Source organism: Fusarium vanettenii (genome assembly GCF_000151355.1).
Source record: "Fusarium vanettenii 77-13-4 chromosome 5 genomic scaffold NECHAsca_12_chr5_2_0, whole genome shotgun sequence".
In the NCBI taxonomy this organism is placed as follows: Eukaryota; Fungi; Ascomycota; class Sordariomycetes; order Hypocreales; family Nectriaceae; genus Fusarium; species Fusarium vanettenii.
In genome coordinates this window covers 886,840-913,750 of record NW_003315872.1, presented here as the reverse complement: position 1 = coordinate 913,750, position 26,911 = coordinate 886,840, and the positions used below count along the sequence as shown (strand labels likewise).

General features: G+C 52.2%; 11 protein-coding genes across 11 annotated transcripts; 5 read left to right on the top strand and 6 right to left on the bottom strand.

Moving 5' to 3' along the window:
• Window positions 1–133: 133 nt before the first annotated feature.
• Window positions 134–1,497, bottom strand: NECHADRAFT_93369 (uncharacterized protein; the record flags this gene model as incomplete). The annotated part of the gene is made up of 2 exons (XM_003047965.1): window positions 134–1,288; window positions 1,384–1,497. 2 exons carry the CDS (start codon window positions 1,495–1,497, stop codon window positions 134–136), a joined length of 1,269 nt encoding a protein of 422 aa, XP_003048011.1.
• A 714-nt stretch (window positions 1,498–2,211) lies between these two features.
• On the top strand, window positions 2,212–3,012 carry NECHADRAFT_80104 (uncharacterized protein; the record flags this gene model as incomplete). Its single annotated transcript, XM_003048169.1, has 2 exons — window positions 2,212–2,317; window positions 2,426–3,012. The coding sequence occupies 2 exons, from the start codon at window positions 2,212–2,214 to the stop codon at window positions 3,010–3,012; spliced, it is 693 nt and encodes a 230-aa protein (XP_003048215.1).
• A 264-nt stretch (window positions 3,013–3,276) lies between these two features.
• Window positions 3,277–4,466, bottom strand: NECHADRAFT_40120 (uncharacterized protein; the record flags this gene model as incomplete). Its single annotated transcript, XM_003047964.1, has 4 exons — window positions 3,277–3,868; window positions 3,922–3,991; window positions 4,042–4,235; window positions 4,285–4,466. 4 exons carry the CDS (start codon window positions 4,464–4,466, stop codon window positions 3,277–3,279), a joined length of 1,038 nt encoding a protein of 345 aa, XP_003048010.1.
• A 418-nt stretch (window positions 4,467–4,884) lies between these two features.
• NECHADRAFT_80102 (uncharacterized protein) lies at window positions 4,885–6,656 on the top strand (the record flags this gene model as incomplete). Its single annotated transcript, XM_003048168.1, has 3 exons — window positions 4,885–4,967; window positions 5,018–5,414; window positions 5,754–6,656. 3 exons carry the CDS (start codon window positions 4,885–4,887, stop codon window positions 6,654–6,656), a joined length of 1,383 nt encoding a protein of 460 aa, XP_003048214.1.
• Window positions 6,657–7,336: 680 nt separating this feature from the next.
• On the top strand, window positions 7,337–8,488 carry NECHADRAFT_80101 (uncharacterized protein; the record flags this gene model as incomplete). Its single annotated transcript, XM_003048167.1, has 1 exon — window positions 7,337–8,488. One exon carries the CDS (start codon window positions 7,337–7,339, stop codon window positions 8,486–8,488), a length of 1,152 nt encoding a protein of 383 aa, XP_003048213.1.
• An 835-nt stretch (window positions 8,489–9,323) lies between these two features.
• NECHADRAFT_40235 (uncharacterized protein) lies at window positions 9,324–10,047 on the top strand (the record flags this gene model as incomplete). Its single annotated transcript, XM_003048166.1, has 2 exons — window positions 9,324–9,512; window positions 9,568–10,047. 2 exons carry the CDS (start codon window positions 9,324–9,326, stop codon window positions 10,045–10,047), a joined length of 669 nt encoding a protein of 222 aa, XP_003048212.1.
• A 116-nt stretch (window positions 10,048–10,163) lies between these two features.
• On the bottom strand, window positions 10,164–11,991 carry NECHADRAFT_100411 (uncharacterized protein). The gene is made up of 4 exons (XM_003047963.1): window positions 11,659–11,991; window positions 11,508–11,557; window positions 11,314–11,437; window positions 10,164–11,241 (listed from the first exon to the last, which is right to left on the bottom strand). The coding sequence occupies exons 1-4, from the start codon at window positions 11,824–11,826 to the stop codon at window positions 10,576–10,578; spliced, it is 1,008 nt and encodes a 335-aa protein (XP_003048009.1). The 5' UTR covers window positions 11,827–11,991; the 3' UTR covers window positions 10,164–10,575.
• A 317-nt stretch (window positions 11,992–12,308) lies between these two features.
• Window positions 12,309–13,544, top strand: NECHADRAFT_80098 (uncharacterized protein; the record flags this gene model as incomplete). The annotated part of the gene is made up of 1 exon (XM_003048165.1): window positions 12,309–13,544. The coding sequence occupies one exon, from the start codon at window positions 12,309–12,311 to the stop codon at window positions 13,542–13,544; it is 1,236 nt and encodes a 411-aa protein (XP_003048211.1).
• An 894-nt stretch (window positions 13,545–14,438) lies between these two features.
• NECHADRAFT_106118 (uncharacterized protein) lies at window positions 14,439–17,202 on the bottom strand (the record flags this gene model as incomplete). The annotated part of the gene is made up of 2 exons (XM_003047962.1): window positions 14,439–16,878; window positions 16,973–17,202. 2 exons carry the CDS (start codon window positions 17,200–17,202, stop codon window positions 14,439–14,441), a joined length of 2,670 nt encoding a protein of 889 aa, XP_003048008.1.
• Window positions 17,203–17,943: 741 nt separating this feature from the next.
• Window positions 17,944–19,607, bottom strand: NECHADRAFT_69103 (uncharacterized protein). Its single transcript, XM_003047961.1, has 3 exons — window positions 19,326–19,607; window positions 19,113–19,269; window positions 17,944–19,062 (listed from the first exon to the last, which is right to left on the bottom strand). The coding sequence occupies exons 1-3, from the start codon at window positions 19,422–19,424 to the stop codon at window positions 18,128–18,130; spliced, it is 1,191 nt and encodes a 396-aa protein (XP_003048007.1). The 5' UTR covers window positions 19,425–19,607; the 3' UTR covers window positions 17,944–18,127.
• A 3,091-nt stretch (window positions 19,608–22,698) lies between these two features.
• NECHADRAFT_40189 (uncharacterized protein) lies at window positions 22,699–23,863 on the bottom strand (the record flags this gene model as incomplete). Its single annotated transcript, XM_003047960.1, has 2 exons — window positions 22,699–23,649; window positions 23,765–23,863. 2 exons carry the CDS (start codon window positions 23,861–23,863, stop codon window positions 22,699–22,701), a joined length of 1,050 nt encoding a protein of 349 aa, XP_003048006.1.
• Window positions 23,864–26,911: the final 3,048 nt, after the last annotated feature.

Here is a 26,911-nt window from a genome sequence, read left to right as displayed (position 1 = left end):
GATAGATATGGTGGATAATCGTATTTGTTAGTTGTGTGGACGCAGTGGCGAGGGTATATAGAGTGTAGACAGCGAACTTGCATGAATTAATCAATGCCCATTTATCATCATCAGCGCCAGCTTCTATTCATATTTAGCACAAGCCGACAACCTTTGTAGGCCATGCAATCCAGGGTCTCCAGTAACTCCCCAACAGGTCGTCAATAACCTCGACAATATCCCTCCCCCACCCCTCCAGGAACCAGTAATCATCCAGTTCGTGTAACAGTGCACCGAAAAATGCAAACAGGATCAGGGCTGGGGGCTGTCTTTGATGCAAAAGAGTCAAGTAGGCTTGGGGAGCAAAAATGATAAAGAGCAATGGCCCTGACCAAAGCCGGCTGAATCCAGCCTCTTCAAGCGGATCGACTCCGTCGCCCGAGAACCGGGCCATGAACAGCCTGCACTTCCTGAGTATCCTCAGGGCCTCTTGGTAGGTCGGTGCATCGGGAGAACCATGCCAACAACTCCGCAGATCACAGAGATGCTGGTCTTCAGAGTTGGGGTTTGCGTCTGGATCCATTTCCCACCAGTTGCCGACGGTCATGAACTTTCCAAGTCGACCGGCTTTTAGGGTCTTGTGGTTTGGCTTCACCACAGTTCGAATGCCAGTGACCATGGGTATCCATTCAACTCCGAGCATACGGTCTTTGCGGCTCAGGGAGTTAGGATGAGGATCCAGACCGTCACTCAGTCTCCCCGAGATGCCAAACACGTACAGCAAGTTAAGAGTTGACCAGATAAACAAGGCCTCGCTGTTCTCGTCACTCACATGGCTCAGGGCTTCTTGAAACCCTCTTAGAGCATTTGAATGGTGAACGGCGGCGTCTGCCATGTGATGATGGCTGTCTGGTCGAATGAGATATGCTCGATGCAATGCAGCCAGGCTGAGAATGGCGTTCATGACGAATGGGTGCTCATATCCCGTCTGTGGGACCATGATCTGCCAGAAGTTGTGTTTGTCATCACCCTTGAATAGCTCGAGGCTTGTCGCAATAGTCCAGTGATGGAGGAGGGCCATGTCGTGGATACAATAGTCCGATCGCGACGAGTTCTGAGAGGTACATCCGACAAGGACTGTTCTGTAGTTTGAGTTCAAACCCGTCAAACCGTGTTGTTGATTCAAGTCTGGAGTTGAGTCGGCCTGGCTCGATGGCGATGGAGGCTCTAGGGGCGGCGGTCTGTCGGGATATTTACATCTCATACGACGCCGAACACAGTGACTACAGTATGGCTTTTCTTCGCCACACTAATGGACGATGTGAGCTCACGAACTTATGAGACAGAGAAGGACTCAATAGTAACAGGGGACATTAAAAATGAATAAAAATAACAGAAACATACTTTGACTCGTCGTCTTTTACACTCAAAGCAGCCATACTTTGACTTGGTGTGTTGCTTGTGTGGCTTGCGTTGCTTTGGCAAGTAATACTCGGCCGTTTCGTCCAGGGGACTCATGGGGACGTTCTTTGCATACGAGGAAGAGCAAAGGCTATTCGGCGGGGTAGCGCTTGCTCAAGCCACAAGTGACAGTAACAATAACAAGAGAGAACGAGAACCGAGTGCAAGAGGAAGCAAGTTGTATCCGAGGGAGCGAGCTGCATTGAACGAGTGAGGTTTCACACACCTAAACGAGGTTAAACGAGGTAAACGAGATTATCCGAGATGCCAAGGGGTAGCAGCTCCACCCACTCAAAACCCAGGCTATCGCTCTGTTTGTATAAAGCAGAGGCCATCGCCAAGGTTTCATTTCTTGGCGTTTGGCGTTAAAGTTGCTACGGAGCACCGCAAAGACCATTAAGGAAGAAGATGTATTCTCAACGGAAGGAAGAAGGAAGCTGATGCTAGTTGCCAACAATAAATACAACAACCACGCTCTTTCCAGTTTCGCTTTGACACTGAATAACATCACATGATTTCCACCAGCCTATTTCACTCCCAAATCGATCCAGATCCTCCCAACTTAAACCAGTCACAAAAGCAACATCCATCCACACCACATCATACACCATCCTCCAACAGCATCGACTTTCCAGACAACATCACTGCATCCCTGGCATCATGATACCGGAAGGCTCGATGCGAAGAATGTCTTTGCAAGGCACACCCAAGAATGATCAACCAGACACCAAGGAGCATCAACCGAACACCGAAGAGCATCAGCCAGACAACATGGATACCGAGTCCGCAGAACATCTCTTCGAGGGCATGGATACCGATGAAAACCAGCCAGATGAAGACGAGGATGAAGCTGAGGGATACGACCCAGATGAAGACGGTGAAGACGGTGAAGACTAGGACGACACCGAGGACGCCGATGAGCCCTACAACTAGAAGAGGCAGCTTCAGTACGAACTCGACGTCTAGTTGGAAACCGAGTTCTCAGAGCGCTTTCTATCTCACATCTATGGACCCCCGCCCGCTGATTTGATACCTGACACGCCCAGGCCTTCCCGGGCTGAGCACATACCAATCCCTCGAGAGAACCTCAACTTTGGCATCGACGAAAATGCCCCGGCTTTTTCCTCTATCGCCTTCCTCGTCATCATGCTCGAGCCAGAAGCACCAGGAGGAAAGTGTCAGTGGACCTTTGCGATGCGTAACCATACAACCGACATGTGGCACAGCCAAGTCTTGTACGTCTCACCCGGGCCCGAGCCCGAGTTGAGTGTCGACGTACATTATCACAACCCGACAGAACTTCCCAACTACGTCGAGACAATCACCTTCAAGGAACGCAGGATCCCACACCGAACCGCCGCGAGAATCATAGATGCCTGTATGGCCGTCAAGATCCCTAATTGCGCCCATCGAGAATGTCCCAGTGCTGACTACGTGATCGATGTTGTCGAAGAGTTGGAGAGGCTTGGTGCCATCGACCTCTTTGACATGTACGAGTTGTTGACCCAGACGGCAAAGTACGGCATCAATCCGCTCGATTCGGATGAGGAGGAGGCGGAAGGGGGTCAGTAGACTTGTGATTATAGTTGATGAGTCTAGGCGAAAGAATTGAATAAATTGTCACTGCCTCATACCAGTCTTTGCATGATAATTGGATGAGTTTCAGAGTGTTGGAGAAGTTCATTCACTTGGGTTATTCCGGTTCACTGAGGCTGCTATGTGTTGGATTCTAGACGATTTATAAAGACCTGCTAAGGATAATTGGGCATTACACTTAATTATCTACCTAACTTGTGTTTCTTACCAAGTCAACATTTCAATTACCCGTTCCCTCAATCAGGCCTCCTCCTTGGTGTCTCTAAAATTCCAGTCCTCGAACGCAGGAGGCCGGGCACCTCCAGCAATATCAGCCTGCTTCACAAAGCGTCTGATCTCGGCTTCTTCCTCATCAGAAAGCTCAACATCCAGCGAAGCCCAGTTCTCATCAAAGTACTTGACCCTCTTTGTCCCGGGGATAGGAATCACATCGCTGCCCTGCTTCAGCAACCAAGCTGGGGCCAGCTGAGCAGTCGTGACGCCCTTCTTATCAGCCAAAGCCTTGAACTGGCCGACGATCTGCATGTTCTTCTCACGGTTCTCTTCACCGAAGCGGGGAATTGACTTCCATCTTACGTCCTTTTCGTCTCCGGCAGCCGTTCCCTCGACAAAGTTGGTGGTGAGAAGACCTCTGCCAAGGGGCATGGCTGCCACCACAGCGATGCCGAGCTCGCGGCACGTATTGATAATGTGAGTTCCTTCAGCTCCCTCGCCTTCGAGCTCAAAGGGAGAGTATGCGATCTGCACGGCGGCGACGGGAGCGATCTTGATGGCTCTGCGGAGGGTAGTTGAAGTGACGGCCGACAACCCGATGTGCTTGATTTTTCCCTCACTATAGACGGTCAGGACTCTAAACGAGCATGGTGAATGGACATTAAAACTTACTCTCGCAGCTCTTTCAGAGCTCTCATCGTCTGTTCAATGGGTGTCTCGGGGTTAGGATGGTGCACGTAGTCTGGCAATGTCAGCTTATACCACTCTCATGGCCTGTGGGAGTTGACTTACAGAGATCGATGTAGTCAACATCCAAAAGTCTCAGACTCTCAGCACAAGCCTTTTTGGCATACTCGTACGAGGTGTTGAGCTCAAAAGTCTTGCTCCCCTTGACGAAACCAAACTTTGTCGCGAGAAAGATGTCGTCTCTCTTTCCTGTGCGCTTGAACCACTTTCCGATGAGCTCTTCACAGTCACCGTAGAGGCTATTCAAGTCAGCTTAATATTCTCAGGTAGTTCGTCGCTTTTACTTACTCGGCGCTGTCCCAGAAGGTCGATCCAACTTCATGGGCATGATCGAGGAGAGCAAATCTCTCTTCGTCACTGGGAACGGAGCCGTAGGTACCATAGGACAAACCCATGAGACCGAATCCCAGCTGGGGAACCAGCGGACCGTTTTTTCCGAGAGGAACGAGGTGAGAGGACTTGGTAGACATTTTGAAAGAGTACTTGAGTTTCAGTTAATGTGAAAGTGTCGAGAAGCTGCTGATCTTGTCATTCACCTTCTACAAAAGACATTCAACACTTATATAGTCCCTATCACTGTACACGCGGGCTCAAAAAAAAATCCGAACCCCGTCTAAACTCCATGAGCCATGATTAACTCCGTCAATTACACAAAAAGAAGCCTGAGACTCATGCTCCCAAGTGGTTGTCAACGCTCCAAGTGGAAGCTGACCAATCACGATGCGCCATTTCCGAGCAGCCCAATGGGTCAAGAACCGTGCCGATCGATCCCTGCGGCAATCACGGGCTGACGATTCAACTGCTGACGTCTCTTTTTTTCCCCTTTCTCTCGCCAATCCAAAGAAATGGCCATCTTTCCGAGCCAGCGAATATAAGAGATTATCCACAATGTCCTCTCAGGTTACACCACCTCTAGCACCGTCTAACCGCAAGCCCCGGTCCAAGGTCAAGTCGGGGTGTAAAACCTGCAAGTGAGTTCCCCCCTCGGGATTAATTGGCTCAAACTGACTGGAGTAAAAAGAGTCCGCAAAGTCAAGTGTGATGAAGGTCGTCCTGCTTGTCGCAGATGTACCTCAACAGGCCGCGTATGCGACGGCTACGGAATCTGGGGTGGAGGAAACGCGCGTGGCGTCCAGAGACAAGGGGGTCTCTTTGAGTCCAAGACCAAAGACGCACGCGTCCCTATCTACCCAGTCACGCCAATATCTCGCCCTATCCAACCAAATCTCGCCTTGAGTTTAAGTCCTCAGCAAAAGATTTACTTTGACTGGTTCAAGTGTAGGACAGCGTCAAAGCTACCGGGCACATTCACGTCAAGTTTCTGGAATACCCTCGTCTTTCAGGCTGGGTCATCCGAGCCCGCCGTCTTGAACGCCATCCTCGCCTTGAGCTCCGTTCACAAAGGAGATGCCATCGGAGTAGGTCTGCAGAAAAGTCGTCAAGATGCTCTAAGAAATGAGCAGGAACAGTTTACGCTGCAACATTACGTCAAGGCAATAAGTCACCTCCAACCACACTTCTCAACAAAGGACAGAGCATCATGTCGCATCGCTCTCATCGCCTGTATCGTCTTTGTCTGTATGGAGTTTCTTCGAGGTCACTTCAAGACTGCACAGCTTCACCTCAAAAACGGACTTGAAATCTTGGGACACCTACAAGGACAGTCTGACTCAAGCTCTGGCATTATCACTCTGAAACAATGCCATGATCCAACAGATGATTGGATTGTTGAAGCCTTCTCACGACTACATATACAGGTAGAGCTTTTCAGACACCTCTACCAGCACCCATGCATCATCCTCCAACCAGCTTTTGACCCGCAAAGGACACCGACTGGCCATATCCGCTCACTTAGCGACGCCTGGAGACAGATGGAGCCGATTCTCAACAATATTTTTCATCTCACACAACAAGCCCGCCAACATCCCATCACAGCAAGAGAACACACTTCTCAGCAGCTCATAAAGGCAAAGCTAGCCCAATGGCTAAACATGTTTGAAGCCTTTAACAAAATCCAGCCATGCGAAGGATCCAGCGATCTAGTAAAAGCCTACCAGGTCATCCGCGTCAACCACACCATGGCAACCATCATGGCAGATACATGTCTGCACAGCGATGAATCCATATACGACGCCTACATAGACCAGTTCCTCTTGTTGATCACGCAATTGACAAGATTATGGGTGGTATCCGCAGAAACCGAGGATTTTTCACTCAACTGGGATCTCATGTACATGCCCAGATCCATCATCGACATGGGCTGGATCGCACCGCTCTACTTCACAGCCGTCAAGTGCCGCGTCCACCGCATCAGACTACAAGCGATCAGGCTCCTACCATGCAGCGGTCACAGAGAAGGTATCTGGGATTCAACCATAGCAGCCTGCGTCGCTAGAAAGGTCATGGAGATGGAGGAAGGTGACTTTTACCAAGGTCTCGATCTGGGAGATGACTTTGACGTCGAGACTCTTCCGCGACCGCAGGACTTGGCGTTACCACTACTGCCAGAGTCACGCAGGTTGAATGAGGTTGAGCTGGAACTTTCGGGTGCTCCGATGGATAGGATGTTGTTATTCTGCAAGCAGCAGCAGCATGGCGTGAAGAGGAGGGTTCTTATATCGCAGTATAGCGTACTGTTGCATTTATGGGTAGATGCATGATGTCAAAGTAACCTAATTCCGAGGATATAGACTTGATAATATTTCTTTCAGCATGATGACAAAGGATCCTCAAAAGACAGTTGATAGATGCTTTGCTTAACTTTGAATTATCCAAGTCTCCTCTAAGATCACCAATGTCATGACCATTAGAGAACCACTTCATGTGTAAGAGGATTTGCCAAGGGTATTCTGGTTAGTAAATCACATGGCAAAGCGAGTGTGCCAGACATCAGCTCCCATAGTGCCGAGTTGCACCATGGTCATCTCGTCTGCGTTCACAGCCCTCTTGAAACACATTGAGTAATTTACGATAGCATCCCAAAGCTTGAGGGAAATTCTATATGGGCGAAATAGCCGGAGCTGAAGTAGGCATCCCCAATATCTTGGAGGGCACCTAAAGTCAGGTTCGTCAACCACAACGTCTGTACCACTGCTCAACAATCTCCGACGCAAAACCCAAACAGTTCACATACCCGTTTAACTACAATTCTGCACCCGTGAACATCATATTCAATATCTCGGAAAAAGAGACACAACATCAGTGGGGCTCGCTGCACATGTGCAGCTGGCTATGCACTCATTTAGCCTATATACCACATCTTAACCACGAGATGTCAAACCGACATCGTCTGTCTCCCCCCTCTTCACGATAGCCTCACTTTCAAATCAAAGCAAAAAACATGTCGTCCCACATCTCTGCCTCTGATCCTCGCATCGCCAAGGCGTTGCAGACAATTCTCGACCGTGGAGTTACAGGCGTATCTGTGACGGCCTACTACCGAGGCAAACCCGTCATTGAAGGTACTGCGGGATACGCCAACGTGGAGAAGAACCGCTTGGTTGATAAAGACACCATCTTTCCTGTCTTTTCAACAACAAAGGGCATCACGGCACTGGCTGTTCACATCCAAGCTGAGAAAGGGCTTCTCCATCTCGATGATCCCATCGCCAAGCACTGGCCCGAGTTCGCCGCCAATGGCAAGGAAGCCATCACGGTTGAACAGGCTCTCTCGCACCGCTCCGGAATCCCTCAGATGCCAGCGGACGTGACTCCTGAGCTCATGGGAGATTGGGAGTGGATGACAGAACGCATCGCCAACTACACACCCATCTTCCCACCGGGCAAGTCCAACGCCTACCATGTGTTGGTCTACGGTTGGATTCTCGGAGAAATAGTCCGCAGGACTGATCCCGAGCATCGCCCTTTCGGCCAATTTGTCAAGCAAGAGATCTTTGAGCGGCTGGGCGTCGATAAAAGCATCTTCTACGGCGTGCCAGACTCTGAGCTCGACAGGGTCGCCACCTTGTACGGCAAGAATCAGGAAACCATCGTTGACAAGTACAACGTCAATCCCTTGCCTGTATTCCCGGGTCCTAGGCAGCATAACCTCAGAAGCATGCTGCAGGCCGTGGACCCAGGCGCAGGGGCCGTGACCAACTCAGCGTCACTGGCTCGGATATTCTCCATGCTTGCAGAAGGCGGAGAGTTGGATAGTGTGAGAATACTATCTCCGGAGCGCGTCAAGACGTTTTCAAGGCCACGAGAGGGCGTCCATGACATAGATGAGATCTTTACCGGCCCAGTGCCTTTCGGAGCTTCTGGGTTCTGGGTCAGACAGGAGGGCATGTCTGATCCCCTGGTGGGTGATCACGACGACATCATCTACAGCCCAGGAGCAGGAGGATCCATCGTTTGGGCCGACCTTCGTGATAGATTGTCAGTGGCGATTGTGAACAACCACATGGACGCTGGAGTGTCGGTTGATCCTGAGCCTATCTGGGCGGTGCTTGGCCGTGCTGTGCGTGAGGTTATTGCAGATCTGCAAGGCTGAGATTAGCTAGATGGCATGTTTTTGTTTAGATGGTCATGAATCTATGACAGCTGAATGTTGGCAAACTGAATTACCGAACTTGAATGACTTGGATAAAGGCATATGCCTAACGCCTCCTGGCTGCATGAGTTGTTGTCCTCGCTGTCGTCCCATGTAATGATAAGATGATCATTCCAGAGCCTCACTATCCAAACAATCATCAAGAATGGAGTTCAATCCCAGCTGTCAAACCTCAAAATAGGCCAGGTCGAGGCCCCAAGGCGGGCATCTCAGCTCCTCAAACCCGTGCAATAGCCAAGAGCCACGCCTATCAACTGTGGATCAGCCTAGCATTAGCGGTCAGGTACATCATTTCTTCCTGTGGCTAAGCGGCGCGGTTCCTTTTCGATAGGTAGTCGGCTCGGCGTCAAAGGAGGCGGTGTGGATAGCTTGAGAGAATACCTATGGTGGTGGTGGTGGTGGTGAAAACGGCAAGTGGGCGGAAGGGGTCCCGATGAGTTGGCGGTGACGGGTTCTAAATAACGGCCGACACTCACATCCAATGCGAGAGATGAGTCGCCAACATGATGAGAGGGGGAAAAACGGCGGTGTCGATGATGAATCGCATGGATAAGGGTCAAAGCAACCTTGGCAAAATCTGTATCTTTATTGAACCTCCGTAAAATACTGTCGCCAATCTGTAACTTGACCGTTTACACTGAACCCTGCGATAAGATAAGCCCCAGTTGCTGGCGCTTCAAAGTAAACAATCAATGCGCCAGCCGCGGGGCACAAAGACAAACTACACCTTGATAGACCTCGACACTCGCACCCTTTAAAAGACAGGTCGCCCACCATGGACTCTGAATCTGTTGTTTCGCAGGTTCAGCGCAAGATTGAACTGCAGAGCCCAGACGATTTGGCCTACCTCATCGCAAACGTCCGTCGCGCAGCTGCAGAGCGCCTTAACGAGGCTTTCCCGGTAGTAGAGGGCAATGACGGCGAAGATGAGCTACGAAACCAGATTGAAGCACTCGTCAATGAGGTAAAAACACCTCTCTTAACGCAATTACGGGATCAATCCCTCCTAACCTCTATAGTACATCGACAAGACCTTCTCCATCGCAGCCCCGAACCTCTCGATAAACGGCCTCCCTGTGTCCTCTGAATCCTTCCTCTCCGGCTCCGACGCCGAACCCGAACCCGTCTACGAGCCTTTCGACACGCGAAAACGCCGTCGCGTCGCAGACCTCATCACCCAAGAAGAGAAGCTCCTCGAGGACGTGGCAGCCCTCAAGCGCTCCGTACCCGCCACTGCAGCGGCAAACCAAGCCGAACAACTACGCGACAGTCTAAAGCGCGACGATGAGCTGCTCGAGGCGCGGAAGAAACAGGTCGCTGCCGAAGCTGCGGATGTAGACATTGACATCAAGACACTTGAGAGGCAGGAGAGCGTCGAGGCTGGGTTCCGTAAGGCTGTCGAGGGGTTGGGTCGGCTGAAACGCGAGATGCCCTCCGTCGTGGCCAGGATGGAGAGAGCGCGCGTCGCAGGCGAATACGTCGTTACACAAGGCCGATAAAGTTGAATATACCCAGGGCGGAAACATGATATGAGGAGCAAATTATGGAGTTTAGGAGTCTTGGATCACGAACAGCAGAGCACAATACCAATCATCTTTGATCACACATACACAAGTTCAGAACTGCTTCTATTTTGTTGAGAGAACTAACGCAGTCATCATGAGGAGGAATAATAAGGGGCCAGGGAACACAAGCATCTCTCTCTCCAGGGAAAGTCTAGAAACAAGAATAGGCTGCAACTGAGTTACAGTCAATCAAGCTGAACAAATAACACGGCCATGGTTGTCTCTCTGCTTCCCGCAACAACAACTTCAACTTCAACAACACGCTCCCACCCTTTGCCCTCCCGTTCCTCCGTGTTTTTATCCTTGTAATCCCGCTCTGGCATCAACCCCTCAAACCCCGGTTTGTTGAAAAAACGCATCGTAAAAAAACGAGAGAAAAAATCCGGTCTATATCAAGACGCAGAAGAACGTTCCGTCTATCAATGATGGACAGCCACCCTCAAAACACATTCACTCACTCCTTTAAGCAGCAGCAGGCGCAGGCTGGGCAGCCTCGTCCTTCTCAGCGATGGGGGCAACCTCGGGGGCCTTCTCGCCCGCGGGAGCCTCAATCTCGGAGCCCTTGTTCTCAATAACCTTGTCATCCTGGTTCTTCTCCCACCAGGCGGGACGCGCCCACTGGGGGTCGTGCCAAGGGCCGGCGTCGCTGTTCTCGCAACCGCCCTGGCACTCGCAGGAGCCGCCAAACTGCTTGGGCAGGTTCTCGGCCTCAATCTGCTTGAGGAGCTCGCTCTTGTAGCCCGAGCCCAGAATGTTAATCTTGGACACGGTAACGGGGTCGAGCCAGCCCTTGACGATGCTCCAGACGGTGGAGAAGCCCCAGGGAGCGTTGATCATGTAAAGCTTGCCCAGGCGCTCAGGGTAGTAGTTCTGAGAGATGACGGAAGCCTGCTTGACATAGGAGTACACCTGGGGAACCTTGCCGATGGAGACACCCTTGAGGTCCATGATGGTGCAGCAGGTCTCAAGGAGATGGCCAGCCTTGCGGGAGCAGGCAGGGAGACGGGGGTCGGCGACGCGCTCGTACTCGACAGCAAGGTTCTGAAGCATACGCTCGGCGGTGGTGATCTTGTACATGGCAGTCAAGTCAATGCCGCCGAGGGTCTCGATGTAGATGGGTCGGCCATCCTGCAGGTGAAGAAAAAAGCATCAGCATGTATCCTCATGATAACTCTCCCCAACACCGGGACAGCATCATACCTTGTCGGTCTTGTGGTAGAACTGAGTGTAGTACTTGCTAATCTCAGCCTTCTCGGGGTAGTCCCAGGTAGGAACGGTCTCGTCCAGCTTGGTCTCCTTTCGCCATTTCTCAGTGTCCAAGAACCTAGTGGCGGTCAGCCCCCCTGTCGCGACCAGCGCATATTCTCGTTCCACCGCCAAAGAGGGAGTCTCACATGGCTTTTGAGAGCTCGACGTCAAACTTGCGCGCTCGGAGGAATCGAAGCTGTAGAGGGGCAATGTCAGCAAGTTGCATTCCTTGCAGAGCGCATCCGGAGCTGTGGTGGCGGCCACTGCTTGCGTGTCATAGCGGGAAGCTTCTCATACCAGAGTCAGAGTGTCCAATCGTTCAGTCACGCCCTCGGCCTCGAGGAGCATCCGAAACTGGTGCACCTTGGCGATCTGCTCCTCTGTGAGGTAGCCAGCGTGGCCATCTTGCTTCTCGGGTCCCTGGGTAGGGAAGTCGTAGTGGTCGTACTTGGGGTTCACATCCATGGTGATGGTGGGGTATTTTTTGTGTATGAGCGAAGGAGGGGGAGAAAAGATGAGAGAGATCGATCCGCAGAGCGAGTCAGCGGAACCGGAAGGGGGCTTCGGGGGGAGGACGGGAGATGGCTCGAGGGAGTGTTGAAGGACGAGGTGAAAGGGGTGTCTTTCGTTTTTAAGTCGTCGGCGTTGAGAAGCGTAATTAACGGTCTGTCTTTTGGTCTCCCCTAGAGATCTCTCCTGGTGGGACTTCGTCATGGGTGTCAAGAAGGTTACCCAAAATGGGCTAGCTTCTGTTGAGGAGAATCAGGTGAGATGTCACATGCATTGCATGCGGGCGGCCGAATCTTACCTAAGGCACTTTCGGTCCCGCTTCCGGATGTCGTCGACTTTAAGCCGGGCTCTCGAGATTCGTCGGTCTTGAACATCCCGAGTTGTAAATATTTACCTACTCGTCCCTCGCTTTCTATGGCGACCTCGTTTATGGCATCATGAGGAATTCCCCGCAACGGATCACCCTCAATGCTGTGCGCCTCATACATACTTCCGTCGCCGGCCCACGGCCGCTGGCTCATCGGTCATTCCACTTGACGGCGCCGGCGAGCTTCCCACGCAAGCGCAGCTTCTTCACCTCGAATCCCTTCCTCTCCCAGGCCAATGACGACTCCCGCTCAGCTTCGGAGCTAGCCAGGGACGACCAGACTCCCGCAGCCGCAAAGAGAAAGCCGACACGAGCAGCTACAGCCAAGAATTCTCTCCGGCGCGTCGCCATCATCGCCCAGCAGCCAAAGCGAGGCGCCTCCACCCCGGGCAGCCCGAGCGATGAGCCCTCCAACGTGGTCAGCGCAACGTGCGTTTCCGAATCATTCAAAATGCCTCTAGTCCTCGAGATTCTTTCCTCCCACGGCTTCGCAATCGATCCGGATGGTACGGGATTCGACGCCAACGAGGTGCTCCACGCAAGAGGAGTCAACGGTGGGGACATCTTTGTCTTTCCTTCCGGCACGATTGTGACATGGTCGCTGCCTCCCGACGTCGTCACCAAGCAGATCATGCGCGCCGCCGAAGAAGCACACCCTATCGAGTCCCGCGAATTCGAGGATCTAGAGTTCACCACCGACACAAACCGAGAGACGAGTGTCCTCAAGGGTGATGTGATTGTGCTGGGAACCCGCAAGGAGAATAAGGATAACGATACGCTGGACACCACTCTGGCAAAGGTTGCCTTTTCCTCGGGTCTCGCTCGTAGCACCAAGCTGGCTGTCCTCGAGACAGCTCTTACCAGCTACTTTGAGAGTACACGCAACATCCCCGAAATCCTCTCTCAGGGCGCAGGCGTCCCTCTTGGTCGCCGCTTTATCCTTCAAAAGACGGGTGAGCTGCTCAGCTTGCGAGCCCGCCTTAACCACTACTCCGAACTAACCGACTCGCTCCCTGATATCTTCTGGGATACCAGCTCCGAGCTCGGCCTAGAGGGGTACTACGAACAAGTTGGCCGTGCCCTCGATGTAAACGTGCGCATCCGTGCACTAAACCAGAAGATGGATTATGCTGCCGAGATTGCCAGCGTTCTGCGTGAGATATCGAACGAGCAGCACGGTACTCGCCTGGAGCTGATCATCATCCTTCTCATCGCAGTTGAAGTTGTCTTTGAGCTCCGTCGCATCGTCCTTGAGTGGATGCAGGAGCGTGAGATGGCTGCGGATCTGCCAAAGCATGTGCCATGAACCAAGAGGGCTATGTGTTTGTACGACTAGATGAAAACAAAATTGTATGTATATGGGTTTATGTGGGAAAGAGACGAACATTTGGGCTGCCATGATAGATACCCCTCTGCTCTGTAGATTACAATCAACTCACTCATTCACTTTTCCTGTGTCACTCTTCAAGCCTGTCATCACTTGAACTTGGAGTCCAATCTCAAGTCGGTCAGCCAGGCAAATAGACTCCAAGATCTCACATATTCATCGAGTGTAGGAATCAAGTAAGCACATTCACGCCTTGGTCAGATCGTTCTCTCTTACAACGAGCTGATTCTTATAGAATACGACAGAGATATTGGTGGAATTCGGGCTACCAAGGCACCCCCATACCAAACATCCGCTCCCCAAACTTGCAGCCCTGACTCTTCCAGCAAATTCACTACACTCATTCACATGAACCCATCACGGTATCTATTGAGCATCCGCACTTCACAAAGTATTCTCACATACTTTACTACACCTCACACTACAAGTAAGTACCTTGACAGCATACTTGACAATGGCAACCCATCGTCGCTTATTTCATCTGCATACACGCGCCATTTCATCCCATCTGGCGGCTTGAATTACACAACCAGGGCTTCCCAGTTCATCCATGTCAACAACTTTGACGGAAAAAAAACACCTCCCCTTGTGATCACATCTCCTTTGTAGTGGTTTCACGTCCCTTTTCCCTGGTTACAAAAAAAGCCAACTCCCCAAAGACTAATAAACACATTTCGAGAATCCACCTCTAAACGCCCAGCCCAGTCCGTCTCACGCTGCTCTCCGTCGTCCCAGATTCAACACTGGGCGCCGCACTCAATGCTCCATACGAACGGTTTTTTCCAACGAATCCGATCCGCAAAACATGTCGCTTCATGTCGAGGGCTTCCTCTGCATCCCGGGGATCGGTGGGACCGGTACGGGCGTCACCTTGTGCGGGATATGTGGTCCCGGGGTTCCATTCATCCCTGCCCGTTGAGGAGTTGGAGTCCCTGGCTTCTGCTGAGCTGCCATACTTGCCCGGGCCGCAGCAAGCCTGTTCGCATCCATCGTCCCTTGGGGTGCCATTCCTCCTCCACCTACAAACCCTTGAGTGCCGGGCTGGGCAATCTTGTCCGCAAACATGGTCGATCGTTCTTGAGCGGCGAGGCGGGCCTTCGCTTGCTCAAGGATCCTCTGCTGTTGAGCTTCAGGGATCACGGTGTGGTATCCTGTAAGACCAGGGTTCTGAGTTGGCGTTCCTGGCTGTGGGGGATTGCTCGGGTACCTATTCATTTGATTGCCCATAGCCTGGTTCGGCGTGCCATAACGAGCAGCTGGTTGCATGTTAGGCGAGGGGCTATAAGCTTGCCTATGTGGCACCTGTGGAGACATAGTTCTCTGCGGCATAGCTTGGCCGTTCGGGAAAGCCCCAAAGGTGGGTTGCGCGGGTGTTCCAGCCTGTTGCTGCGGGTAGCCTGGCTGGAACGGGTATCGGGCGGCCGGTGTTCCCTGCTGCGGTGGCATTTGGCCGTATGGGGGCCTTTGTTGAGTCGCATACTGAGGCATGTTCTGGTGGCCATATGGAGTCTGCGCTTTAGCCACTTGAGTCGCATACTGGGCCGGGTAGCCGTTGGGTCGATTGTATGGAGCTGGCTGAGGAGGTCGAGGTTGTGAAGGCGGCATTGATCTTTGCTGGGGCTGGAAACCCGGCGTAGGACCTGGCCGGTAATACTGCTGCTGGATCGCAGGAGGTCGGGTAGGGGTGGCGTATGCGTTTGCGGGTGGGTGATGTCCATAAGAAACAGACGACATGCTGGGTGTACGCTGTGGTGGCGGGCGGGCACTAGCTTGCGCCGCTGCCTGTTGTTGTTGCGCTCTAAGACGGGCCTGAACAGCAGCGTCATCCTCTTCCATGACGCCCTTGTACTGGTCCGTCTGGACCTGCACCTTGGTGCTGATGAGAAGATCCTCCAGTTGGTCACCATTCAGCTTGGCTACCGCATACGGAGGCAGTGTCTTGATAATAAGCGCAAGTTGCGCTTTGAGCATCTGGTAGGTGGCTTGCTCGCCTTCTGAGGGAGTCGGTCCAGGGGTAGCCAGCATATCGCCTGTGACTGGGTCGCTCGAGGAACGGTTTTGCGAGTTGGGGAGATTGAGGTTGCGAATCCGCTGGTACGAGGCCAGTGTCTCAATCATGTCGCTGACCTCTTCAAGGATCTCGTCGACTTCCTTCTCCTCATCCGCTCTCTTCGAGCCCAGAGCCTCTTCCAGTGACGGATCAACGATCGAATCATCCCAGTTGTCGATGGCTTCCTGAATAGCCTTTTCGTCAATCTCCATGGCCTTGGCTTTGTCATCTGCCTCTTTGCTGTCCTCCTCATCAGCATAGTACTCGACTTCGATCATGTTTTGGAATTGTCGGTGGCCTGCCCGCTGCCACCACATTCGACCAGCGACACTAGACGGCACAATCGCCCCCGAGTCGTCCTTGCACGGCGCGAAACTCGAAAAGGCTCCTCGGAAAAGCGACTCCACCTCGGACAGTTCCAGTTCGGTAGATGAAGGCCTCTTTCCAGCAAGACTCTGCGCGCGCTCTCGTTGCTTTGGAATTGTCTGCGACGATGGGGTAGCATTGCTGTAGTCGAGGTAGTATCCGGATGTCAACTTGGTCGTAAAGTACGTGTTGCTCCGGTACTTGCAGGTGTCTGTCAATTCGGGACGGTAGAAGTCGAGGGTGTTACCCTTGGCCTGCGTTTTTGGCTGCTTAGGTGGTTGCAGTGGCGGTAGGGAGCGAGGGGATGAGAATAGATCACCGAGAGTCTGTGTTCGTTCATGGGGAGTCGTTGGCATAATGTGAGTCAATGCCACGCCTTGAGGGAGGTTCAAATCACGCAAATTGGTCTCATCGGAAAGAGGAAGACTGGAAAACAGACGCCTCTCTTGCGGCGCATATCCCAGGATAGAGAGAACCAGTTCGCCCTTCTGGGGAGAGGAGGGAAGATTTGCCTCGACAGGGAGCGGCTCTGCGGTGGCCTTGGGATAGGCCTTTTCCCGACGAAGAAGTTGGAACGCCTTGTCCTTAAACTCGGCGATTTGCGCCCTTGTTGTCTCGTCCAGAAGCTCCCTCTTGCCCTCGGCAGATTCAACCTTGGGCTCCTTGAGGGATGCTTGGATTACAGACACGAGGTCGTCGGCGACTTGGTCGAGATTATCGTACGCATTTGCCGTCGCCTTGTCGGCGATGGTCGACTTCTGGCGCTTTGTTCGGGGCTCATCATCGTCGGAGGCTTCGGGCAGGGGGCGCTTCATGATGGAAGGGGTGGTATCGAAGCTGTCGGGGATGGTTAGCCTTCATCAGAGACGGGGCCATTCGCATCGACAAAAAGGTCGCAGCGCAGCCGTAGTCATGGAAAAAGATGGCCTACCTGGTCAGGACATCAACAAAAGACCGGATCAATTCCTTCTGGTCTTTTTTAGTTTCGCCATTGGTGATGGCGGGCTTTTGCTCGTCAGGACCATCCTCATCATCTCGGTCGTCGTCAATGTCGCGTTTTCGCTTTCCCGGGGCGACGGGTTGGGCAGTCTCGGGGGTGGGAGACACGGAGACGCCGTTCGCCTGGACGGTCGTGGACTGCGCCATGTTGGGCGTGGTCATGATGGCTGCGCTGCTGGAGACGGTCGTCGTCGGGGCGTTGGCGTTGGCCGCGCCTCGTCCCTGTCGCGACACGCGGTAGCTGGCAGCGGTGGTGGATGGCAGAAACGGGTCGCTCGCTGGTGCTGGTGCAACTCCAACGCTTAGAAGGCTTCGTCGAGGCAGCGTGAATCGAGCGTCCTCATCCAAAAGACGCGCCGCAATCGTGCAATCAGGAGGTGCATCCACGATTTGGCAAATTACGCGACAAACAGCCTCGAGGAAATATCTCGATCCGACTCCTGGCAAGAATGGAGTTGCTGCGCTGGGGGAAGAATGTGTCTCGATCGCCAAGTACTAACTTCTCGCTGACCAGGACCCACAATAGGTAGCGCCCTTTGGGGGAGGAGGCTAATGAGCCATGCACGTGACTCAGCTCCGCCAGTCCAACCAGCTTCCGCAGCTTCATCAACGGCATCACCAACAATGAGCTGGGTGTCACCACGCCTGGACATGATTCATTTGCTTAAAAATTGACCATGGTCGATTCTCATTGATTTACGCTCTCTCTACTTAGGTATCACGAGTTCAGTAATGAATATGACACTTCCTCGAGCTATTGTTCACCTTCAAAGCCCACCAAGGTGGCTGCAGGTCTAGCGCAATCATCATGAATGGTACACGCAATTACACACAACTGGAAGCTTCAATGCATCACCCTCGCCACTGTTACACAAGGTCACAGTCAAGTTTGAATCGCTTGGTCGTCAGGTCAAAAATAAACATGTTCATATTACTGAGCATCGTGATGAGACATTTGCACCATCTCATACTCTGCTCCTCATGTCTGCTGTAATAATCAAAGCGATCCATCCCAGTCTTAAGCAAAACCAAGTCCGTGATACATACTCATGCGCTATCTGATAATTCATCCATAAATAATCGTCGCTTACTTGGAGCGGGCCAGACCAACGGCATTCTTGCCGAGGTCGTAGACAGAGTAGTACCGTCGGAGGAAAGCATCACCAAGAATAACAAGGGGACCCACAGGCTCGGGGAAGTCCATGCCCTGGAAGGTAGAGATGCAGCTGCCAGAGACCTCAAGGATGTAGTCGGTGGCGGGGAGGCTGTAGTTGGATCCGGCGAGGGTGAAGGTAATATCGGGAAGGGTCTGGCGCTTGTCGCACTCAACAGTGTACTGGCCGTTGTAGCCCTTCTTGGCACCAATCTCCTTGTTCAGGAGCTCAGCCAGAGCGCTGGGGAGGACGTTCAGGGAGGTACCGGTGTCAAGAATGGCACCAGTGTTCTCCTGCTCAGCAACCTCGTCGCCGAGAGCAATGGCGTCGAGGTCGACCTCCCAGTAAGCCTTGCGGCGGAGAGGAATGTACTCAATATCGCCCTCGTAGTGGGACTTGTCAACACCACCAAAGACAACCTCGCTCTCGCCCTCCTGGTCAGCCAGGTAGAAGGCAAAGACGGGGTCGTCCAGGAGCTTCTGGTTGACCATCTGGTAGAAGGGGGGAACGATGTGGTTGACAGAGATGGTGTCATAGCCCAGACCCAGGATACCATCGAAGCGACCGAAGGCGAAAGCCAGACCGGGCTCCTTGGTAGCCTCGGCAAAGTCCTGGCCCTTGATCTTGAGGTCACCGATAGAGACATCATCGTTGGAGATGAAACCCGACAGGCTACCGGATCCGTAGTGGATCTCGAATTCACTGCCGTTCTGCTTGTAGGTGGACGAGGCAGAGGAGTCGTACTTAGAGTGAAGGTAGCAGGCGATGCTGCCACACTCCTGGGAAGGAACCCAGAGGTTGGAGCTGCCGGTGTCGAGGACGACCTTGAAGCTCTGGGGAGGGTTACCGATGGTGATCTCGGAGAAGTCTAGGGGTTGGGTCAGTCTTGGTCATCATCATATGATCTTGGAAGCTTACACTGGGCGTTCATGAAGTTGGAGATGGGAACGGGGTGGCCGCCCTCGACGTTGATAGCTTCGGTGCTGAAGGCATAGTCGGCCTGGTTCTTGGGGCGGGCAGAGCCCAGGTACTTCTGACCGAGGTTCTGGATGTGAGTCTCGATCGAGGTGGTAGCCTATGCCGTGGTCAGCAAGCTCGACAGAATCAGTGTACATCGTGGAATGGTCGTACCAGCTGCTCAGCCAGAGGAACCTTCTGGATCTTCATCTTGTGAACACCGGCCTGGGCGGAGCCCAGAAGCGCGGCGGCGGCAAGAAGAGCGCTCTTCATGATAGGCAATCGGTCGAGGATGCGACCAAGAGTACGATAGAGGTACTAAGAGGATGGAGCTGTAGAACTCGACGACAATCCGACGGCGGGTTCGATGGCGAGCTCGATGGTGATGAATGAGAATGGGGATGCAGATGGAGAGATAAGATGGTTGGTTATGAAGCAGTGGAAGCGGAGAGGTAAGGTAAGGGAATGACGGAGCTGGGGGAGAGCTTATTGCGTGTTCGCGGCCTGTTTCGGCGGCTGGGTGGGTGACCTGGGTGACCTCCGCTAGTCGCACCTGCCTGGATTCGTAAGGCAAGGTACCTTGCACCTTGCGCCTTCCGGACCTTCCCTCCCCCCAATGAATGGCAGCCGGTCCCTGCGAATGATCTTGTGACTCGCCTCGCAATGACGCACCATATCGCCGAACCCGACTCCACTTCCCTGCTCGGCAACCATGACCATTGACGCCTTTCCGCCTTAGGCATCATGCGGCTTTCCCGCCGTGCATCGCTCAAGCGCCGTCTCATCTTATCGCGGACAAGCGTCTCAGAACCAGGAACGAAAACAACAACAAACGCTGGGGCCTAGAACTTGAACGCCTCATCCATGTTGTCATGGCATCTGGTCACTGTTCTCTTTGATGACTAATGACAGTCTCATAAGACGATAAGGCAACGAGCTCGTTGACTGTACGAGTTACCGACTGCATAAACGCAGTATAGTTATCCTTCAACATGTGAAACAGTTCCGCATACTGATCGTCCACTACTCCGGTTTCAAATGTCTTTGTCTTTTGTGCATGATTACGGATATTCATGTTCTGACAAAGGAGCTTCCATGACTCGGTCGGGCGGCACCGTGAAGACTGAAACTGACAAAGACACAGCCAATAACTATGTCATAGACAGCCCTAAACGTCCAAAACTACTCGTCATTTCACTTCTTAGGCACATATAGACATTTACTTAGGATCCATACCGGTGTTGAAGACCGGGCATGGAGCACAGTACAGAGCATCACTACTCCCGTGCGAAATACCCTATATCATTCTCGTTCCAAAACCGGCTCATGCCGCATCACGAAAACAAGAAGTAATAAAGGACGGATGCATCCGAACCCATTGTTTATAGTTTAATCTTAATCTTCCTTTTGCTTAAATTCCATTGTCCTCTCCAACTTGGGCGAGTTCAGCATTCCCCAGTTCTTCTTAAACAGGCACTGCCCATGCTTCCAAGAATGACTTCAAGACCACATACTCTCGAGGATGCATCGTCATCACGCCAGACTCGATGAATGGAAACTTCACCACAGCCCCCGAATGTAAAAGCCAGGAAACCGAGGAACTAGGCGGCGCCGACGTCTTCCGTCCGACAAACCACTGCGAACGAGAACATGAGCACAGAGTTGACCGTCTAATCATCCCGCGAGTACGTACCATAGAGCAACATAAGGCCTACTCCGGTCCTTAACCCTGTATACGTGGTATGGATACATCATAATTCTTCTGCAATGTTCATCAACACTGTCGTTCCCGACCTCGATACCGCCCTAGTGGGCGAAGAGCACCTTCAAAACACCATTTACCCAGTCCCGAGGGACAAAACAGCACAGAGAGAATGTTTTCCAATCTCGAAATCTGTACCGGAGTCTCAAAACATAGCCACGAGGACTACCTGTAGGAACCAGTGGCTTCAATCGCTTGGATCAAGTGAGCACTTTAGGCCCTACACATGGGAGTCGCGTTCAGCATGTAAAACGGGTGGCTGCCATCCTCAGTTGCTACCTTTCACAGATTGGCGTGGTCCGCCCTTGGGGTTTTCTGTGAAGTGAGGCATTCTATGATCCCAAGCCATAGACACAGAGCGGATACCATGTGGTTTGCCAAACAGCGGCCCAGTAAGTCCCTTTCCGCATCACTGCTGGGTATTGAAAGGCAGTTTTAGAAGCCCAAGAAAACCTGAATCAGGTCGGAGTTTCAGCAGGGTCCTTTTTAATTGCCCGCACCCCCCTTGTGATGGTATGGAGCCCATGGATGGGCGTCACACAGCCGTGGATGTCTGCCTCATGATTCTACACATGACGGACCCCCGGATTGGGTCGGATGAGCCTCTGGGGTACCTATACCACCGGTGCAATGAACTCAGAGTCTTACATCTTGTTTATTTGGGTTGAGTCATCCGGGAGAATACCCCTATCCGCCCGAAAGAGCAAATGTTCAAGACAGACAACTCAGCCTCCAGGTGCAAGCCGATCGAGGGGATAGACCTGTCGGTATACCCGTATATTCGCTCATCCTATGTATTTTCTTACGATCAAGATTTTTCCTACCTATTGGCTAGGATGCGATCTTAAGCAATGCTGCCTGTGAGAGCGAGTTAATGCAGCCAACAACTCAAGACTTCGTCAATCTCGGGCTACCGTCTGATTGGGACACAATAAGGAGTACCAAACTCTGGCATTCCTGATACAAGTCTAACTAAAACAGTGTATGCATTGAGGGTAGTAGAGACATGCCATCCAGCCTCTGCGATGCCCACAGCAGATGCACACAGAGCAACATATACACCCGACTAGAACTCGTCAATGTACGCATTTATCTAATACAACGATTTAGTGAGATCAATTATACCGAGAAACTACGTGAATGTAATACGCCCTAAGTCCCGAGAGGTATGCGTTTCTTGAAGTAGTTGGTTAGTGAAAGATTGTATCTGCCGCATGATGGTCATGGTTATCTGACTGGCCGATATTTACTTTTCGCTTGCCGAAACGGCACCATAGAGGTCACTATAGTATAGTTCCCATTTCGGAGAGACTTTTTAATTATCTGAGCCTGGATATCATCTAACCTCTCGCCGAGGCCCATGATCTCCGGCATTGTCCCCATACCTGGCGGAGCCCGAGGGAAGCTCCAATGCTCGATGAAACCTGGACATGAAGGCCGGCGTGATTCCATATCCCGGCCAACCCCGTTGTAATGAGCCCACTATCATCATTGTATGGTTTAGTGTTAGGGTTCATGGTCATCTGTCTCCCTCGTTGTTCAGTCTGGATCACAGCATCTCAATGAGAACCAATTTGTTAGCAGAGAATCGCGGGCTAAGATCCGAGGATTGCCTCAAAGAATCCGAACCATGGCCTGGACAATTACCCCTGGCTGGTGAGGCTAACAATTGTTCGCAGTTAGATAATCGAGAACATGGCAGAGGGAGAGGAAGCTCAACTAGTCATATTGAACAGAAGGTTGTTAAATAATTGAACAAAAGGACTATTGGAAACACCTCTGCCCTCATCGTTCATATGATGACCCAAACCTCCACCAGTAGGCCATGTCCACGCCGACAGGAACAAACAACACGATAGAGACAATCTGCCCAAATCCCCAATCATCCCCCTCATATGTGTGATTCATATAATCGGACAGCTCCTTTTGCAAGTCCCTCAATGTGAAAATCATCACTATCAGCGGTATCGTGAAGCCGATAAGTGCAAGGAGTGGTACTATCGCGTAGCGCCTCCTATGCTCAAACCACTTGGTCACTCTCTCCCTCGAGGAAAGAATCTTCTCGACCCCCCTATGACCCTTTGTGTCTTTGTTGGGGATGTAGCGTGTGTTTGGGAGGCCGGATAGTAGCCAGAAAGCAAACAAGTACGTGATCAAGCTGGCAGTCAACTCCAGCCCTGGAAGAGCCTTCCAAGTCATATCATCCTTGAGATCCGCGAAGCCCCCGGGAAAACACATGCTCGCAACCTTGGCCCAGTTCTCATCGCTAACCTCTGAGTTGGAGCCATCTCCAATGGGGCTCGGACCGAACGCATGCATACACCTCGAAAGGAAAGGGAAGAATGAGAGAGCCAACGTCACGCTCAGCAACAGCAGTCTGGAGTTGTGCCTGACATCCCGGTTCTCATCGCGATCCTCTAGCCCTGGCTCCAGCAGAGCAGCTGGGTATAGAAGCGGTATCATGCTCACGACAGAGACGGACTGGGCGATGCGGGCTTCGATAGCACCCAGGTCAGCGTTGCTAATGCCATAGTCCTTGCGTACAAGCACGATGATGGTTGCGAGCTGGATTGCCAGGGCAAAGTACGCCGCCGAGGAAAAGAATGAGTCGAGGCCGCACTGGATTATCTCCTTCCACCTATATGCTGCAGTCCCAGACCGGGAGTTCCTGAGCCTAATAGCGGCCAGGGACAACAAGGCGCTGAGGGCAAACTCGAGGATATAGGCGGTCGCAACCTACTGCGTGTGAGTGAGCGTTCAGTCACGGTCAAAGTGAATCACAAACTCCAATGCCCGATATGTCGGGGTTACCCGTCCCATAGACGGCAATGCAGATCTCACTCTTGCAGACCTCAAGCCTTGTTTCGTCAAATTCTGTCTCGACGCGGAGAATATCCACGTAGCCGGAGAAGTCATCCAACTGTGCCAGCGCGTCGCAATTGGGCGCCATCTCGTCGATCGTCGAACCCGGAGGTTAGTTCCAGGTAGATTTGATAGGTTTTCCGTTCTTTATGAAGCAATCCGTCTAGTAACGGGTCTGTTCTTATATGATTGTCCACATGCCATCTCTGCCGACATCGCCAAGAATATTGCTCAGCCACAGCTGAAAGCTGAAAAGCAACCATGTATGTCACTGCGACCTTATTCCCCCCCTTTACCCTCGCCACGCCATGATAATGTGATCGAAAGTTGCCGACCGGGCTTTGAGTAGTCCCCGACACTTCATGTTTGCCAGATAAGAGAAACGAGCCCGACGTGCGATTTTGTTGCATGGAGGCAGTTGATTGAATCCCCTTCAAGCACGTTGCCCAGCATGTGGGGGAATGTGTTTTGCCTCGCTTTTATCGCCAGCATCGCCTTTGAGGCTGTAGCACAAACAACAATAACCGTGGGAATTGACGATGAAGATGGTTCCTTTCGCTCTGTTACAACCAGCGCCACGACAAGCGTGGACCCCCGCACATGCGGATATATCAACGGTGGCATGTGGCTCCTTTCAACTCACTGAAACTGAGGATCACGAAAACACAACTGACAGGCGAACATCAGACCCCTACGATGCAGTGACATGCTCCTCATCTTGTGGCCTTCTTCACGTCTCTGGTCGGAATGGTCCCTATTTCGGCTGCTGTGATGACAACGAATGTCCGATCCGAACAACATGCATTGAATCAGGCACTGCATCCGGGAGGTTCACTCTGGAATGGTGATTATCTCTTCCAAGTTTCATGAATAGCCATTGACTTGATGACTACTGCAGCACCGAAGGTTCACTTTCAAGATGCCAGACTTGGACCTGGCCCGATCTTTCAGCAAAGGCATACGTCTGCGGAGAGTCGCGAGCCACGTCAACGGTAGCCACAGAAACAACGACGGGGGCCGGTACGACTACAGATGATGTAGGCCACTCGACCGGTGGTCCCATTGAACCTACCAAGACTAGTGGTGGTGATGATAACAACGACGATGACGACGGCAGTCCCGGGATTGGTTGGGAACATGGTAAGTGATGAGATATCTTTCCCACGGCTCCCGTCATTGGAGTTAACCGTCACCTAGACCTAGATTCGAGACAAAGAGTTGGTGCTGGAATCGGATCGGGCGTCATTGGCGGGCTACTGTTGATATTCTTCGGGTGAGTCTTGAATACCTGCCATTCTCCCTCAGGATACGAATCTAACGCCTACTCAGCATATTCGGATGCTGGAGAGGGCCAGAACGAAGGGAATCTCAACATAGGAACCAACGACAAGATACAGAGCAATCAGAGGTCCATCTACCGGGCAAGAAAGCCACCATGAAGCGCAGAGCGACCGATAGAGTAACAATGGAGCAGACTCAGGCGAGCGCATCTTGGACCTCGAGTCCCATCATCCAGTCCCCTCAGCCTATCCGCCCTCAACCTCCCTTTTATCCAACTAGCGATATGCCAGGGAGTAGTATGGGATATCGAAATCCGCAATATCAATAGTCTTGTTCTTTTTTTTCGCCTCATCGATAATCAATATCCCAAACGTTGTCGATATTGCACAGCGGGGGGGCGCGTGCACATGAACTCCACAGCAAATGAGACACAGACGGGCGCGAAGGGGGCAGACGCACGCACACGCACGCACGCCTTGTCTTGAGTGACTGGCATGACGGGGGAGAATATACTATTTCCAGCACTGCCGTGGAATGCAGGGAGACCAAGTGAAAGAGCTCATGATGCAGAATATGGGGTCTAGTGGTTGATGGTGGCAAGGGCTGCAGAGATGATCATCTCTGCAGGTGGAACGAGAAACTTGGAAGTTGAAGCTCACGCCTTGGAACGAGACCAGAAACTCGGGACCTAGGCCGTCGTCGGTGAATGGAGACCATGGGCGATAGAGTCCCGCAGATCAGAAGGGAACCAAGCAAGCCTGAACACCGAAGCCATCTCATCTCGATTACTCAGGCTGGCGTGGCCCGGTGACATTTTTCAAGCCTACCATTGAAGTTTTTCCCCCCAGCACATCCGGTAGAGCAAACCCAATGATTGTGAATCTTTTTAAGATTGAGAGACGCCAAAAATAGCCTTCAACGGTTGATCAATCTCTCCCGCGCCGCCGCCGCCGACGACCAGCGGAAGTGAAGAAAAGGGACCACAGGCAAGGTTTGGTAAGACCAGCGAATGGACGGACCGCGTCCCGGCGAACGGCCACCAGCGCCGGGCCGGAAGGGGTGGAAAACAAGGAAAAAAGGGTCTGATGAGTTGATTGTGCAGGGGGAAAGTTATACGATTAATTCATAGTCTCAATAATGAAGATGAAAGTGGAGGGTGAATTGTGCTCAAAAACGTGGCACAGCCATTGTAATCTCGATAAACTGGGGCACATGGGGGGAGAAAGTGTCTCGACTTCCTAAACAAGATGAAGGTGCCTGGTGCCTCAGGACGTGGAATTGAAAGATGAAAGAGTGCGACCTTGAAAAAGTGAATGTGTTTGTTTGAACTGACGGTGGTTATGGAAACGACCATCCCCAGCCATTCTATATGAGACGACAAAACGAACGACAAAAAGGTACACAGGACGGTCTGGGCGGGTGGTTCGGGACGAAAGCCACGTCGAGCCGGTGACACCGCAAGTGTCTAGGACAGGGGAAGATTGTCCGCTGTAAGTACAAAGAGTATCCCGTATCTATGCAGATATGTATTTCTGTGTTGTTGTTGATGAGGCTGGTTTTAACGGGTATGGAACAAAGTAAATAGACGGAACAACCATATCCCATGGTGAAACCCGTCAGCGTCCTGATTCCCGATGGGCAATCTACGATGTAATGCAACGGTGTTGAGATGACAGTGGTAGTCTTGGCTCAACGGCTCAAGATCCGGTCCCCTGGACATAAGCCAGGCAGGCCTCTCCACCACATAGCGGTCGGTATCAATGGATGCAAAAAAGAAACGGATAATTGCGGTGCCCAATAGTTTGGGTGAAGATGCCGGCCGCCAGCCAGATATATTACCCTCTGTGCTCCAGAA